Source organism: Myzus persicae, unplaced genomic scaffold, assembly GCF_001856785.1.
Source record: "Myzus persicae strain clone G006 unplaced genomic scaffold, MPER_G0061.0, whole genome shotgun sequence".
NCBI classification, from domain to species: domain Eukaryota; kingdom Metazoa; phylum Arthropoda; class Insecta; order Hemiptera; family Aphididae; genus Myzus; species Myzus persicae.
In genome coordinates, this window is record NW_019101502.1 from 200,115 (window position 1) to 213,821 (window position 13,707).

The 13,707-nt window shown below is 28.6% G+C and overlaps 1 protein-coding gene across 1 annotated transcript in view; it reads right to left on the reverse strand.

The window, feature by feature from the left end:
• Nucleotides 1-13,707, reverse strand: part of LOC111029340 — a 190,385-nt gene that overhangs the window by 12,217 nt on the left and 164,461 nt on the right. Inside the window, exons 10-13 of the mRNA XM_022308306.1 lie at nt 13,522-13,589; nt 10,391-10,595; nt 9,377-9,528; nt 5,176-5,313 (exon numbers count right to left, since the gene is read on the reverse strand). Coding sequence (XP_022163998.1) covers nt 5,176-5,313; nt 9,377-9,528; nt 10,391-10,595; nt 13,522-13,589 — 563 coding nt within the window. The remainder of the gene's footprint in view (nt 1-5,175; nt 5,314-9,376; nt 9,529-10,390; nt 10,596-13,521; nt 13,590-13,707) is intronic.

The following is a 13,707-nucleotide window of genomic DNA, read 5'->3' on the forward strand; positions in this document are numbered from 1 at the left end:
ATGTCGCGGTCGTTAAAGTTAGTATTATACTTGAGTCAACGATAACGACTTACCTACTTCGTTAGGTTCACATTTGTCGATATATGTATTATGTGACTAGCGATGTGAGTCTTTGAAGTCATCATTGCACAAGAGGATGAATACGTACACGCGTGGGTGAGCCACACACTGCAAATTCGCTTTTGGAATACCTATGCGTAGATAATATTATGCGAAAATGTGTAGAAGTAACATTATAGGTACACCACGTGCACGGTGACAATCAACGGAATCCATCACAGACAAAATAACGCTCAGACGATTTTGATACACGAAACGGAACCGGAAAGTTGGATGGCGAAGGGAGAGCGGTTAAATTGACGACGTTTCGTGACTTAACCGCAATTGCAGCCTTCCTGGTTCGTAAGTACGTAGTCGGTGGTGAATGCGTTTCGAATATATTTACCAGCACTGCAGCTGAGGGCTATGTTTATTATTTTGATGTACCTCAATGGGGTGCACAAAGATAATGGCGCGAAAAGTTCGTTATACAGAGGTCTGTCAATGAAAGACGATATTTGATTATTTCAGTTATAAACATACATTTGTAACTTGCACTGAATTTTATGTGAGATAAAAAAGTAAAAAATGAGAGAGATAATGATAATAATGTAAACTTGACATTTTATCTAACCATTATTTACCAAACCATACATAATTTTTGAAAATGTGGTAATTACTTAGGTGTCTATACTATGTTATAAATGCGCCTAGGCATTGAGTAATAGTCATTATTTTGAATTCCATTATAAATCATAACATTGTCTGCCTCCATTTTTGAAAATATTCTATTATTATGACTTATTTAATTTAGGTATAGTTATTGTGCTAAACTGTTGAATAAACTAATTTTTCACGGTAAATAATCACACAAATAATATAGGTATTTACAAAAATTTAGCTTTCAAGACAAGCTTGGCAGATGTTTGGCTTACGTGAACGTGACTCGCATTGCGCTCACCGACACCATAGCAGACGGCCACACAAGCCGCATTAGGCATTTAGTTTCGCATAAAAAATTTTAATTATAATGTAGGTTATACATATTAATATCACACATTATTGTAATTCATTTATAAATAAATATCGGCGTATAATAAAAATATTTGCAATTGAGGTAAGAACAGATTTTAGGGGCCCTACTAGTATTACATTTGCAAGCTTCATTAGGTACTCAAAAACAAAAATGGTACATCACAAAAAGACACTTATGAAAAATGGTTATGGAATTTAATCATTTTTTTAAACTCATACAGAACCAAGTAAATCATTTTTAAACTTGGTACAATTGTTAAATAACAAAACAATTTTAAGTTGTTATAGTAAGTTTGTAAAGTGGTCTATCTGACTTAAAAATGATGGCATATTATCAATCAATATTTTAAGAGGCCTAATATTATTTGCATAGTATTAAGCTCTTTATAAAATAATTACATTTTTTTTATATCAACTGTTGGATTTGGTATGTTTTGAAAGGTATATAAATGATAAAATTAAGATAAAGATAATAGATGAATTCGTCGTAAACATAAATTTAGATTTTTGTTTTTCGGAGGGTAGAAGATTATGTATTGTGTTATATCATATTTTGTTTTCGTTAGGTTAGGTTCCTTCGTTTTTAAAATTCGTTGTGTACCTAATGTTTATCTGCCCTGAGACTCCTGACCGTATAACTAAAATTGTTACACTTTAGTTTACAAATTGAAAAAAAAATGGACATTCAAATAATATCTAAACTCAAAAAACTCTCTGTATCCAAATAATAATATATTTATGTATGTGTATTGTGTATTATATATACGAAATAATGTAATATTCATTACTCCATATAACAGAGTATATAACCATTCAACCACTCACTAAAATACAAAAAAGTTTTTTTGACAACTCAATTTAGCTTGGTTAACTAGTTTGTTTTCTAGTAATTCCATATTATACATTTATTTAAATATAAAATACAAAATTTTTCTATTCAGAAATATATTTTGGTTGTAAAATCATAATTATTTAACTTCTGTTTATAGCGATTTCCCCAGAGGTAAAAAAAAATGTTATTCTATTTAGTATTTTTTTGTTATCATACATTAGAGGTGACAAGTTTAGTAAATGGTTTGTGTAGGAAAAATTACCGTAAATTCACGGGATAATAAATTATAATATTCATACAATACATTTTATTCCAGTTAACTTAGTTTCAATTTAACCAAAAAAAATTCAATTTCTTATTAGTTAAGCTATTTAAGTTATTGAATAACCAGATCAAAGCAGGGAAGGGAAATCGCATTGGTGCTTATTATTAGGTTCGTTTTACTAATCAATTATAAGCAAATTGAATTATACAAAATATCATACAGTTTTACAAAAAATTAAAACCATCACACCTTCTTAAGCGTCGCGCGTCGTAAGTAACTAGGTGATAAGAAAATTTATTTTTATTCTTGAAAAGATAATGTTTATGCACGGTAAAGTATCTAAAAACAAAATTTATTTTAACCTTTAAAAGTTTAATACGATATATAATATATGTGTGCAATGATATGGGGTTTAATAAAGGGTTTACGAAGACCAAAAAGTTTTTTTAATACTGCTGAGTACGTATAGTTTTAATTACGTAAACCACTTTTTAGTATTATTTCAATAATCATATTTACATTTTGTTTAAAAAATTACTTTAAAAAAAATAAAAATTCTAAGTACCTATACCCACCTATTTTTTAATGTTAACACACCGTCGTTGATGTGATAAATAGGTAATAATTCGACTTTTACTGTTTTAAACACAATACATTTTGGTGACTAAAAATGTTGGCTATTTTTTTTTTTTGCATAGGCACGCAATGATGGAATTTTATCTTAACACTCAAGGGGTACTAAAAAATTACTATTAAAATATATGAGACCGCTGTAAGCTTTGAAATGTTAGTATTGGATTCGAAACGTTACAATAAATGAAATTTATCTGGTATAATATATGACTATAATAATGGATCAAAACAAATAGTATACTGTCAAGCGACGTCTATAGTCAATTTTAGTACCTTTCTATTACATCCATGAGGTTGTGATTATTTTGAAGGTTTTATATTTGTATATTACTCAAATTGGTATGCCCAATCTATGATAATATGGTAGTAGAAATGATATAAATAATTCGTATCTCAACTTCAAAATTCATAACATTAAACATATTTGTTAATGCATGAATACCGAATAGCTTACTGGAGAGTGTGTTATAGATCAACACATCTATTCTCATACATCTCCAAGACTCTTAAAAGATTTATGCTGAGCAGAATAAGACCATTCTCAAAAATTATCATATCTTATTAATTTGGATTCAAATCCTTCAATTCAACAATTTACCAATTACGGGGCATGACCAAAATCATAATAAAATTATTTTTTAATAAAACAACAGCCTTCTTTTGTGTACAGAATTACGAAAAGGTATGGCATCAAGGTATTTTAAACAAACCAGGCACCAAACGTATTATAACTCTATGACTCAAAATGTATTACTACCTAACCAAACCTTCCAAATATGAATGGGGATAGACATATCTATAATATTCCCTATAATGGCAGGATTTCCTGCTCCCAAATATCAGTTCTGATTATGCACACTGTTTATATTTTAGTTAAATAAATATATGTATAATTTATTTAGTACTATATTATAATATTTTATAATTTGTACTACCAACGAACAATTTATTGTATACGGATAATTATACCGGTATCATAACTTAACAAAATCTGGAATATTTATATTAGCAACCCAAAAAATTGAAAATAAACAGTTTATCTAATACCAGAATTACTCACTAATTGGAAACACACGTTTAGGCCTACCAAGCAAAAATATTTACCTCAAGAGATACACAAACCCAACTCGAAAAATAATTATCGACTATGAATTGGAATATTAAAAATTAGTAAATACCTACTAGTCTTTCTTAATGAAAAACTAACCTTTAATATTATATACATAAATAAAACAATAAACCAGTCAGCGGTGTTGAGAATATAAATTAAATTGTGTACACCCTAATAAACTATAGCTCAAAACAACAAATTATTAAATGTTCATTAGTAATGTATTTTACATTAATAATATGACTACTCATACACATTAGACATGACAAGTATGAACTGTAGAATCTCAAACAAAAATTAAAAATCAATGGACAATAATAACGCATTCCTCAAAATAAATCTGAGCGCCCCTGAATTTATGGTTAAAAATCTTGAGAGTAAAGGGGACTAAAATGTGCTAACCTTTCCCTCCCAAAAAAATGTGCAGTTTTTTAGTTACGCCAGATTGAAGTCCCCACCCCCTCAAATTGATGTTAAAACTTCCTATGACCCTGATTAATATTTTCATATTTAACATACCCACAACTTTACCGGAATACCGTTCTTGTAAATTTGGATAAAAATCATTTCAAAAAATATCACTCAAAAATTAATTTAACAGTAGAAAAAATCTTCAAAAATCTTCACTGGAAAGTGTTGGGAATAAAACAAAAACAGCCAATTGAAAAAATGCCTTAAGATGTTGTGCTTTGTTCTTCATCAGGATCCTCATTAAAACTGATGTTTTGTAAATCGTATATATTTTTAAATGAATTACTTAAAGTCACTGTGAAAACATTTTATGTGTTAAAACAGTTAAGATAGTAAAAATAATTTTAAAAAAAAATGTTACCTAGTTAAATTTATAAAATGTACAAAACGTTGATGTTATTATATTATCATATAACAGTGTTCAACATTTTTATTTTATAAGGAACAAATATGATTTTAGAACAACTTGAAATTGAACTATAATAGTATTAAAGTATTTGACGGTGTTCGCGTATACGGCATAGCCTTAAGTCGGCTGACGTGTTTCCATATTAGCACCTAACGGTTATACACACCCTATAATATTATATGCATATTTGATAAAAAAAAAATACACCATTTACTTAATGTGCGTTAGATTAGAGAGTGTAATTTGACGCCAATTTTAAGATTAGTGTTTGGTTTTTGATATGATTTCATAATTATCAATACAATATGTAATATGAATTTATTTGCGTACATGGAGTGTGAGTCAGTTTGTACGTGTGAAAAATATTGAGGAAAACTTACATTATCTTGGAGAACGGAAGACCGGATATCCGTAGCATCGTTTTTGAGGTAACCTCCAGTGGTAAGTTTCTGAGACGCTTTCCCCATTATGATCATATTCTCGAATGACATGCTGTGTAGTTGCAATTTGCATGTAGTCTGAAAACATATATAATCACCCCATTAACAACTATTTATGTACCTATATTATAATAATATAGTTTGTACAACAAAAGTTACAACTTTCAAGTTTGTTACACGTTATAATATTATCGTCGTTACCTATATTAATTATTTTCACAAACAACCTTTTTGTTCAACTGTCTAGAAACCAAAACCGCTTTTTGATACAGAAAGTTGAGATGAAAAATTATAAAACTAATCGATAGTAAATTGCTTTGTAAATTATGTAATTAAGGGCTGGGTCTACCAGAAATGTTTTTAATTGAATACGATAAAATAGCTATAGTAGAGAAAATATAGTTGGTTTTTTTTTTTTTTACTTCCGGTTTAAAATCGAAGCCCCAGTAAATGTTAATTAAGTGGTACATAATAATCTGAACATTTTTAACCTTGTGTAGGTACGAACACTGAATATTATTCGAATGGGAATAGAAAATAAAAATTAAATCGATAGCTTTTATATTATAGAATATTTTTAATTTCAAACATACATTAAATGTTTATTAAACCAATAATGATCTACATCTACTTCACTTTTCAAATTGAAATTACAGAATAGGCACCGTAAATACCGTATACACATGCGATTTATCAAAATATCCAAAAATACATTATTATTAGAGTTTTTAAAAAACATATTAGGTTTTTAGAATATATTGTTACCAAAAACAAAAAAAAAACTACAAATTATCACGTTGCAGTCACACAATATCACATACCTACAAAACCAAATAACCTATCAACTGTCACAACCTCTAAGAAAACATTTTAGTATCACTGTACACTATAAGAAATATAATGGGTAGTTAATAAATACGAACTATATAAAAGTAATTTGTTTGATTTGAAATATTTATTTCCAGATATAAAAAAAAAAAATATGTATTTATATTATACATTTTGAAGATGTAAGACCTTTTTTTGTTTTCAAGGATATTACTGTGGAAAATTCAATTTACTCCTACAGAATTTTAAAACTACCAATAAATTGTTCTAACACAACTACGTTTAAGGTCTATGCAGGTGACTGAAAATGTTATTTAAATCTTTTCGACTCTAATATATTTTGTTAAAAACAATTATGACCCGTATAAAAGTAGCACATTCAACTAAAATTAAATAGGTCCATTTGTAGGTAGTTGTAGGCATAATGTACGTATACCTCTCAAACGCAGCTCTTGAAAATAAAATACTAATGAAATAAAATCATATTTGAATGAATCCTATTATTGTTCTATAACAGATATTTGAAACCTAGGATAAACTATAAAGTCATATAAAGATTGGCCATCTTCACTGCTGTTCGGCAAAATTATATTTTTGTCTTAATCAAGACGGTCGGTTAAAACACTTCACAATGGTAATATTATATTTAAATGCGTTCATGTTCGACTTTAACTTTGCCCATGTCAGAATTAATAATTTATAAACTTTGGAAATAAATTAAACATGAATTATTCACGTTATGTTTTTTTTTCGTTGGTGTTAAGTAAAAATAATATTATTAATTCAATTTAAAAGAGTATTTTAGTTTGATGATAAAAATACTATCATTGGTGGACCTATATGCTGACCTTCGCTGATCATATTATGTGTTTGCAATTCATACCTAATTGAAGCACTTTTACCACACATCAAAGGTCGTAATCAAACTACTGTTACATCCAACAATCGAGTTCATCCCAAATACGTTTCAGGGGGTAACATCACAAATATTGGTTGTTGTGGTGTTGGGTGCAACAAATATATCAAATGCCACTTTCACATCTTCTAATTTCCACACCCATGGAAATAAAAACAATTTTTTAAAACTAATTAATTTTGCCAAAATGTTTATAAATGTGGAAAAATTGTAATCAAATATAGGTACATTCTGTGAGCACATGAGAAATATGAGCTTAACATGACTATTTAATTACATAATATGTTGTGAAAAAATTAATTGATTAAACATCTATAAGACATCATATTATAAGAAAAATAACGTTATTAGAGGAGTTAAGCAAAAATAGCGTTTAATATTTCTTTAAAGGGATTGACATTGGTATATTGGATGGTGAGTAATAAAAATTGTTACACGGATACTAGTAACTACAAACAGTATTTAGAAATCTAAATTATTTTTTTTTCTAGTAATTGTCCGACATTTTAAAACCTAAAGTCAAATTTCCCATGGTTCTTATTTGGTTTAATTTATTATCCACACGAAATGTTTCAAAAACAGAAATCGATATTTGGCTTTTGTTTTCTTTCAACATAATGAAGAGCCAGAGAGGAGGTTATCAATTTAATTTCGTTCGGTTACACTGATCTTGAGGAACAGGAATCGTGTGTATTGGAGTTCAGGCTCAGTAATGGAATTAACCATTATAAGCACCCTACCCATTAAATTTCACACAAATTATTCATAAACAACAATAACAATATACATATTAGTATATTACACATACAATAGCATCTGTTTCACTATTTTATCAATATGGTAGAATAATGAGATAAGATCGACTACAACTAAACAGAACTTCTCCTCCAACAATATTTATTATCATAATGTCCATTATTCATAGGAAAAAAAAAAATATTTTGTAGTATAGCATATACATAAGTAATACGATAATATTTTTTATTTTTACATAACTAAAATAATTTTTATTTTATCGTTTTCCTGTTTCAGTAGTTCAGTACCTATATACAATGCTTGCCTCGCAGTGTTTTTTTCTATTAACCAAATTGCATCGAACCCAGTATTTTGAAATTGTATTGATTAAATATACCTTTTGGGTAAAACTAAAAAATATAAAAAGGTGGACAAGTGGGTAATGCTTTGCTGTGCAGTAATTGTCAAGCATGTCATTGTTATGGATGTATTATATTTATATTAATTTCTTTAGGTAAATTATTCTGAGTGGAAACATTGTGTCATCTTAGCATACTTGTATAAATAATCAAATTTAATAGTTAAAATAAAATAATAAAAATCAAAAATGTTATAAATAACAAAACTTTATGTTAAACTTTTTTTTGATGGAGGTAGAAAATCTTGTTGGAACCCTATATTAAAATAATATTATAAATGTCTTATGTTAGGAAGAAATGAAAAAAAAACTTTTATGAACTTATAACTTATGAAAAATTGCTATAAATAGCTCAAAAAGAATCAAAATAGTTTAAATATTTTTCAATGTATGGAAAATGTTAATATAAATATTTGGTGAAAATTTCAAGTGACTATAGTTATTAGTTTTTATTAAACACTTTTTTTTGGTATTTTTTACACTTTCTAAAGGTTAGGTTACTAACCTTATGATAGTACTAGGAATTTTTAATTTTGCCATATCTAAATTACCAATTAGATTTACTTTTTTACCGGAAAAAATACTGATGACGAGGATTGGAGAATTCAACTATTTCATATGTTGACAACCGACAGAAATACAAAATCAAAACATTTTCGAATCAATACATTAATCGTTTCACTCAGAATCTAAAATTAATTAAATTTTCGTTTCAGCGTTTCTTAAAAATTGAAAAGATCGACATTTTAAAAACTATTTTTTGAAAACCGTTTAAAAATTGATTTACTAATTTCTATATTTTTGTGATTGAATGAAAGAGTGGTGGAAAGATAAGTATATGAGATATCTTATAAGATGACCTATATAAGTATGTATAATAGGTTGTTGATCATTTATAATGATTATGTACATATTACTATAGTAGGTACATTGCAAGACAGAACACTAGCTGTGTATTCAAGATACAAACACAACTTTGACTTACGTACCTATACTAACTATACCCATCGGGTATCAAAACAATCCCATTCCTTATCGCTATTGATCATAGTAAATGTATATAGATATGACATTATTAGAACGCTATCATACCGCATAATAATTAATAATTATTATATATTATAACTTCCACTGTAATGCACACATAATAATATGGACCAACACTGCGATCTTCGGACTTTATATTTTGTAGTACAAGATAGTAAAACAACAACACTGTACATGTTATACATTGTGATACTCACGTTAAACACCATGTGCTCTTGTATAAACTTCTGTATGGTGTAAACGATGTCTTTTATCTCAAAGTTCATAATATCCAAACTTTTCAACAGCTGTTCGTCCTTTTCGCTATATCCCAAGAACAGAAACACTCCCGGTACAAGCGTATACGAACCTGTTTCGACAAATCACAAGTATCTCATTATTAAAATAATATTGTGAATTTTACCGCTTACACAAAAATATCAAATGCTGGTGGGTGCTGAATGGGAGTAACGCAAACCAAAGAAGAAAAAACATTTCTTTTTCAATGCATAAACATTTGAAACATAAGTGTTTCTTATCACTAGAAATACTAACAGGTGGGCAACAAAATATAATATGTTTTATATTTTATTTTATGAACAGATTATGAAAATATTTTTTCATTTCCTGCAATCATAAACAAAACCTGTTGAATATTTATCATCATTTGAGTTCATTTTATTTCTAAATATATTTCAAACCCGATCTTAATATATAACAGTGAAAGTTTATTCTATAGTACATATATATCTACGATAGCAAAATACTTTGTTTTTGGAATTAATGTTATAAAATATGCTGTGAAAATCAAATAACTACCTACACTATAATATGTATTGGTCGTTGCGAGTTGTAATGCGGTAGCTGTTCAGGTACTTAAAAGTAGTTTTTTTAAGTTGTATATAAGTCCTAGAGACGTTTAGAAAATTAAGATCATTTCTCGAGAAGTATATTTATAGAACCAGGATAACAAAAAGGACCGACATTATATAAAAATTATGGAGTTGAAAAATGTATCATCTTATAGGCAATAGCATTCGAAAATTCATAGTCAGCAGTGAGAGGTTACTAAATAACATAATTGCTTTCATATTCTAATACCCACAAAAAGTAATACCTTGATTAACCCGAACTGGCAATAAAATAGTTATGAGACGGGTACATAGATTTTCGATGTTAACCACAATTTCAACACTAAAATAATAACCATATATTTCGTCATAATATCATACCCATTTTTGGTCGCATACAAATAAATCTTCCGACGTAGCACATGCACCGTCCACGAAATGCGATATACGCTGGTGACTCGTGATGGTAGTACGCGATTTCCGTTTCACACGGTTCGACTTCCACGCAGATGGTTTGACAAGTCAGACTTTCGCCGGTCTTGCAGTGGCACACCTCGGAGCACGAGTTGTCCTCCAAACTGTGAAGCTATAATAACAAAAACAAAGTCAATAAAATCTCCGTTTATTATATTTTAAAGGGGTTTCCGCTATCCCGTATAATATACTGTGTAAGGCATAAAAGTAACTTTAACGGTAAATGTAATAGTTTTTGAAAAATATTTATTGTTTTAATTGTTTGAAGTTTGGTTTTCAGTTTTTTACACAATTATATTGTGTATATATAGTAATGTAAGATAATACTTCCAATATCATATAAATTTAGCTTTGAAATGACTAGTGATGAAATAGAACATCATATTGTAATATTGCACCTAACTGGCAAAAAAAAAAAATGACCAAACCAAGAAGCAATTGGTGAGATTTGGTTAAAAAGAATATTTTCAGAGAAATCTTAAATTTCAGAGTTGAAAAACTATTGAAAACTGATATTTTTAAAACCAATTACCAATTATTAAAATTTAATATTGTAATAAATGTATATATATATATCTAATTTATCTACTTTATACATTAATAAATTAATAAATATAAAAAATGAATTAATACTCATAATCAGGGCCTTATAACTTTGAATTAATTTTTTTTTTAAAAGCGCGAAATCATTGAAATAGCTTCTCAATCTGGTGGTAACGTAATATACGTATAGTATTATTAATGTATTAGGTTAATAAACTTGAACGAATTTATCAGGTATTGTTATTTATAACGTAGACCATAGCNAAGTGAAATTTCAAACATTCCCGCGCTCGAAACGAGATCTCTAAGACTTATCAAAAACCGTTATCACCTCCTAAATTTTTGTTTTTTAACTACCCATGACGACAACAGGAGTGACTTCTAAAAGTAATTTCAACGACATTGACGTCTGCATCGCCGACTCTCACAAGCTCCCGAGTTTCAGGACAGCGAGTTTCACAAGCAACTATGACATGATAAAACACAAAACATTTCAGGGGGGCAGATATGGAATTGCTGAAATCAAAATGAAATTTAAAAAAATACAAAATAATCTTTTATAATTATAAATAACATTAAGATAATAATTACCGAAATTCCTAGCCATCGAAGTATAAATTATGCCCATAATCAAAAAAACTTTCGTACAAAGAAGAAATGAAACAATACAATCAGACCAATTAAAAATCTCTAACTCGCAACCAACATCAAAAGAAATCATTCAATAAAATCACCATAATAAAATTATCAATTATTTCACAATAACAAGGCAATTAAAAACTATGAAGAAGAAATGAAGCAACAAATTACGATCTGATGAAATAACAAAGCAATTAAATGATTGCACAATATATCAATCCATAGCAAAAACCGGCAATGGTGTCCATACACAACACACAGATATTAATACATATTACAGTATACATGGACTAAGCATCAAAAGTTAAAATGATAATATACCAACTTATAAACTTAATAAGTTGCATTATATCTCTCGTTACACGATGATATATATTGCATCAAGAAACGTTAAGCATGTCCATACCGCCAAACCAATCACTGAACAAACTCGTACGCCAAGCCACTAGAATAATGCACATAAATACTCGAAGCTTTGGAGCAAATTACAAGTAGAAATAAGTACAAATGAAGAACAGTTACTTCAACAATAATATGCAACGATTACACGCCGATACGCGAGTTCCAATGCAATCCAATACGGTACACACGCAAATTAGTGAATTTCGAAGACAGCAGGTCGAACACGCGATGCTGAGCCACAGAAATCTAAGAGGGAACAGAAACGGTTACCTATATAATAATGGCCAAGCACAATAAATTGGCAACGCTCTCAGTGCCTCTCCGTGGACACAAAGCTCACATGACATAATATCAGGCAGAATTCGCCAATCACTAAAATTCGTGTTCGTTCGTTTATCATTAAAGTTCTTTTCATTTCGTTGATTTAATACACCCTGCATAGTCTTATTGATTTAAAAGTTTGAACGTATTACTCGTGATATTCTTTTATGCACTGACCATTCAAACTTTCAACCAAATCCTTTTCTACCATTACATAAACTTAATACAAACTATACATTTATTGAACCACTCCTTAACACTAAAAGAAAATCGTGAGGTTTCGAGAAGTAGTATCCTAGAAAGGCATCATCTAAATCTCATTGCTGTTAAGGCTTGCACTTTATAGTACATCCACAATATAATAACATCGAGTAGTAGACGGCTATTCCGAGAGGAAATCAGAACAGCTGCATGTTTAAAATTTAACATAATCATATTTTGAATGTATCAGTTCTTAACTATAGTATTAAATATAATAGGCTTTATCTACATCACTAAATGAATAAGCGGTGACTAAAATTATATATACCATATTAATAGTCTCAGCCATCCAATAAGAATATGAGAACAAAAAGTTTTAGCTAAGTGAAAAATATTTATTCACAACCGAAAAGTTCTATATTTCTGTATTATAACTTTTTATTTCTTAGCAGAATTTTTTTTCACTTAATTATTTTTTTTTACGTAAAGTTTTGATAAGTTCAAACCCAAACTAAAAAAAAAACTTGACGTAGAATAACTAAGGTAATTTTCAAATTAGGCAATCGTTAAAAATCATTAATTATGAAATAATAATATATTACAATTTTAAGTTCAAAACTGATCTCTCAAACAATTTGATATATTGAAACTGAACTTTTTATATTTAAGCCCATCAATTATATGGATATGGCGCGATACTCGAAAGTTGTAGTCACATAGAATTTTTATTTTTATTAAAATTCTGTGAAAATAGACAATAACGAATAAAATGTATCAATATTAAAAACTTTGGTCAATCCAACTTTAAAAAAAAGTCCATTTTAGTATTCATGGGGCATATAATATGACTTCAACATATTTTTAAGTATTTAAAGCTATACCATCCCTCTGATAAATTAATAACATGAACTGTAATTATTGAAGTTACTCACCCTGATTACGTCACCTTCAGACATGAATTGTTTATTGTAGTGTGGCGATCTCTGCAAACTGCATCCTCCTAAATAAAACAATTTTAGTTTTTAATTACATCAAAAACGTTTTAAATATTTACATACAATTATGTCATTATATAGATTTAAGTAAAATATAAAAATTGGGACAGATAGATGTTGGTT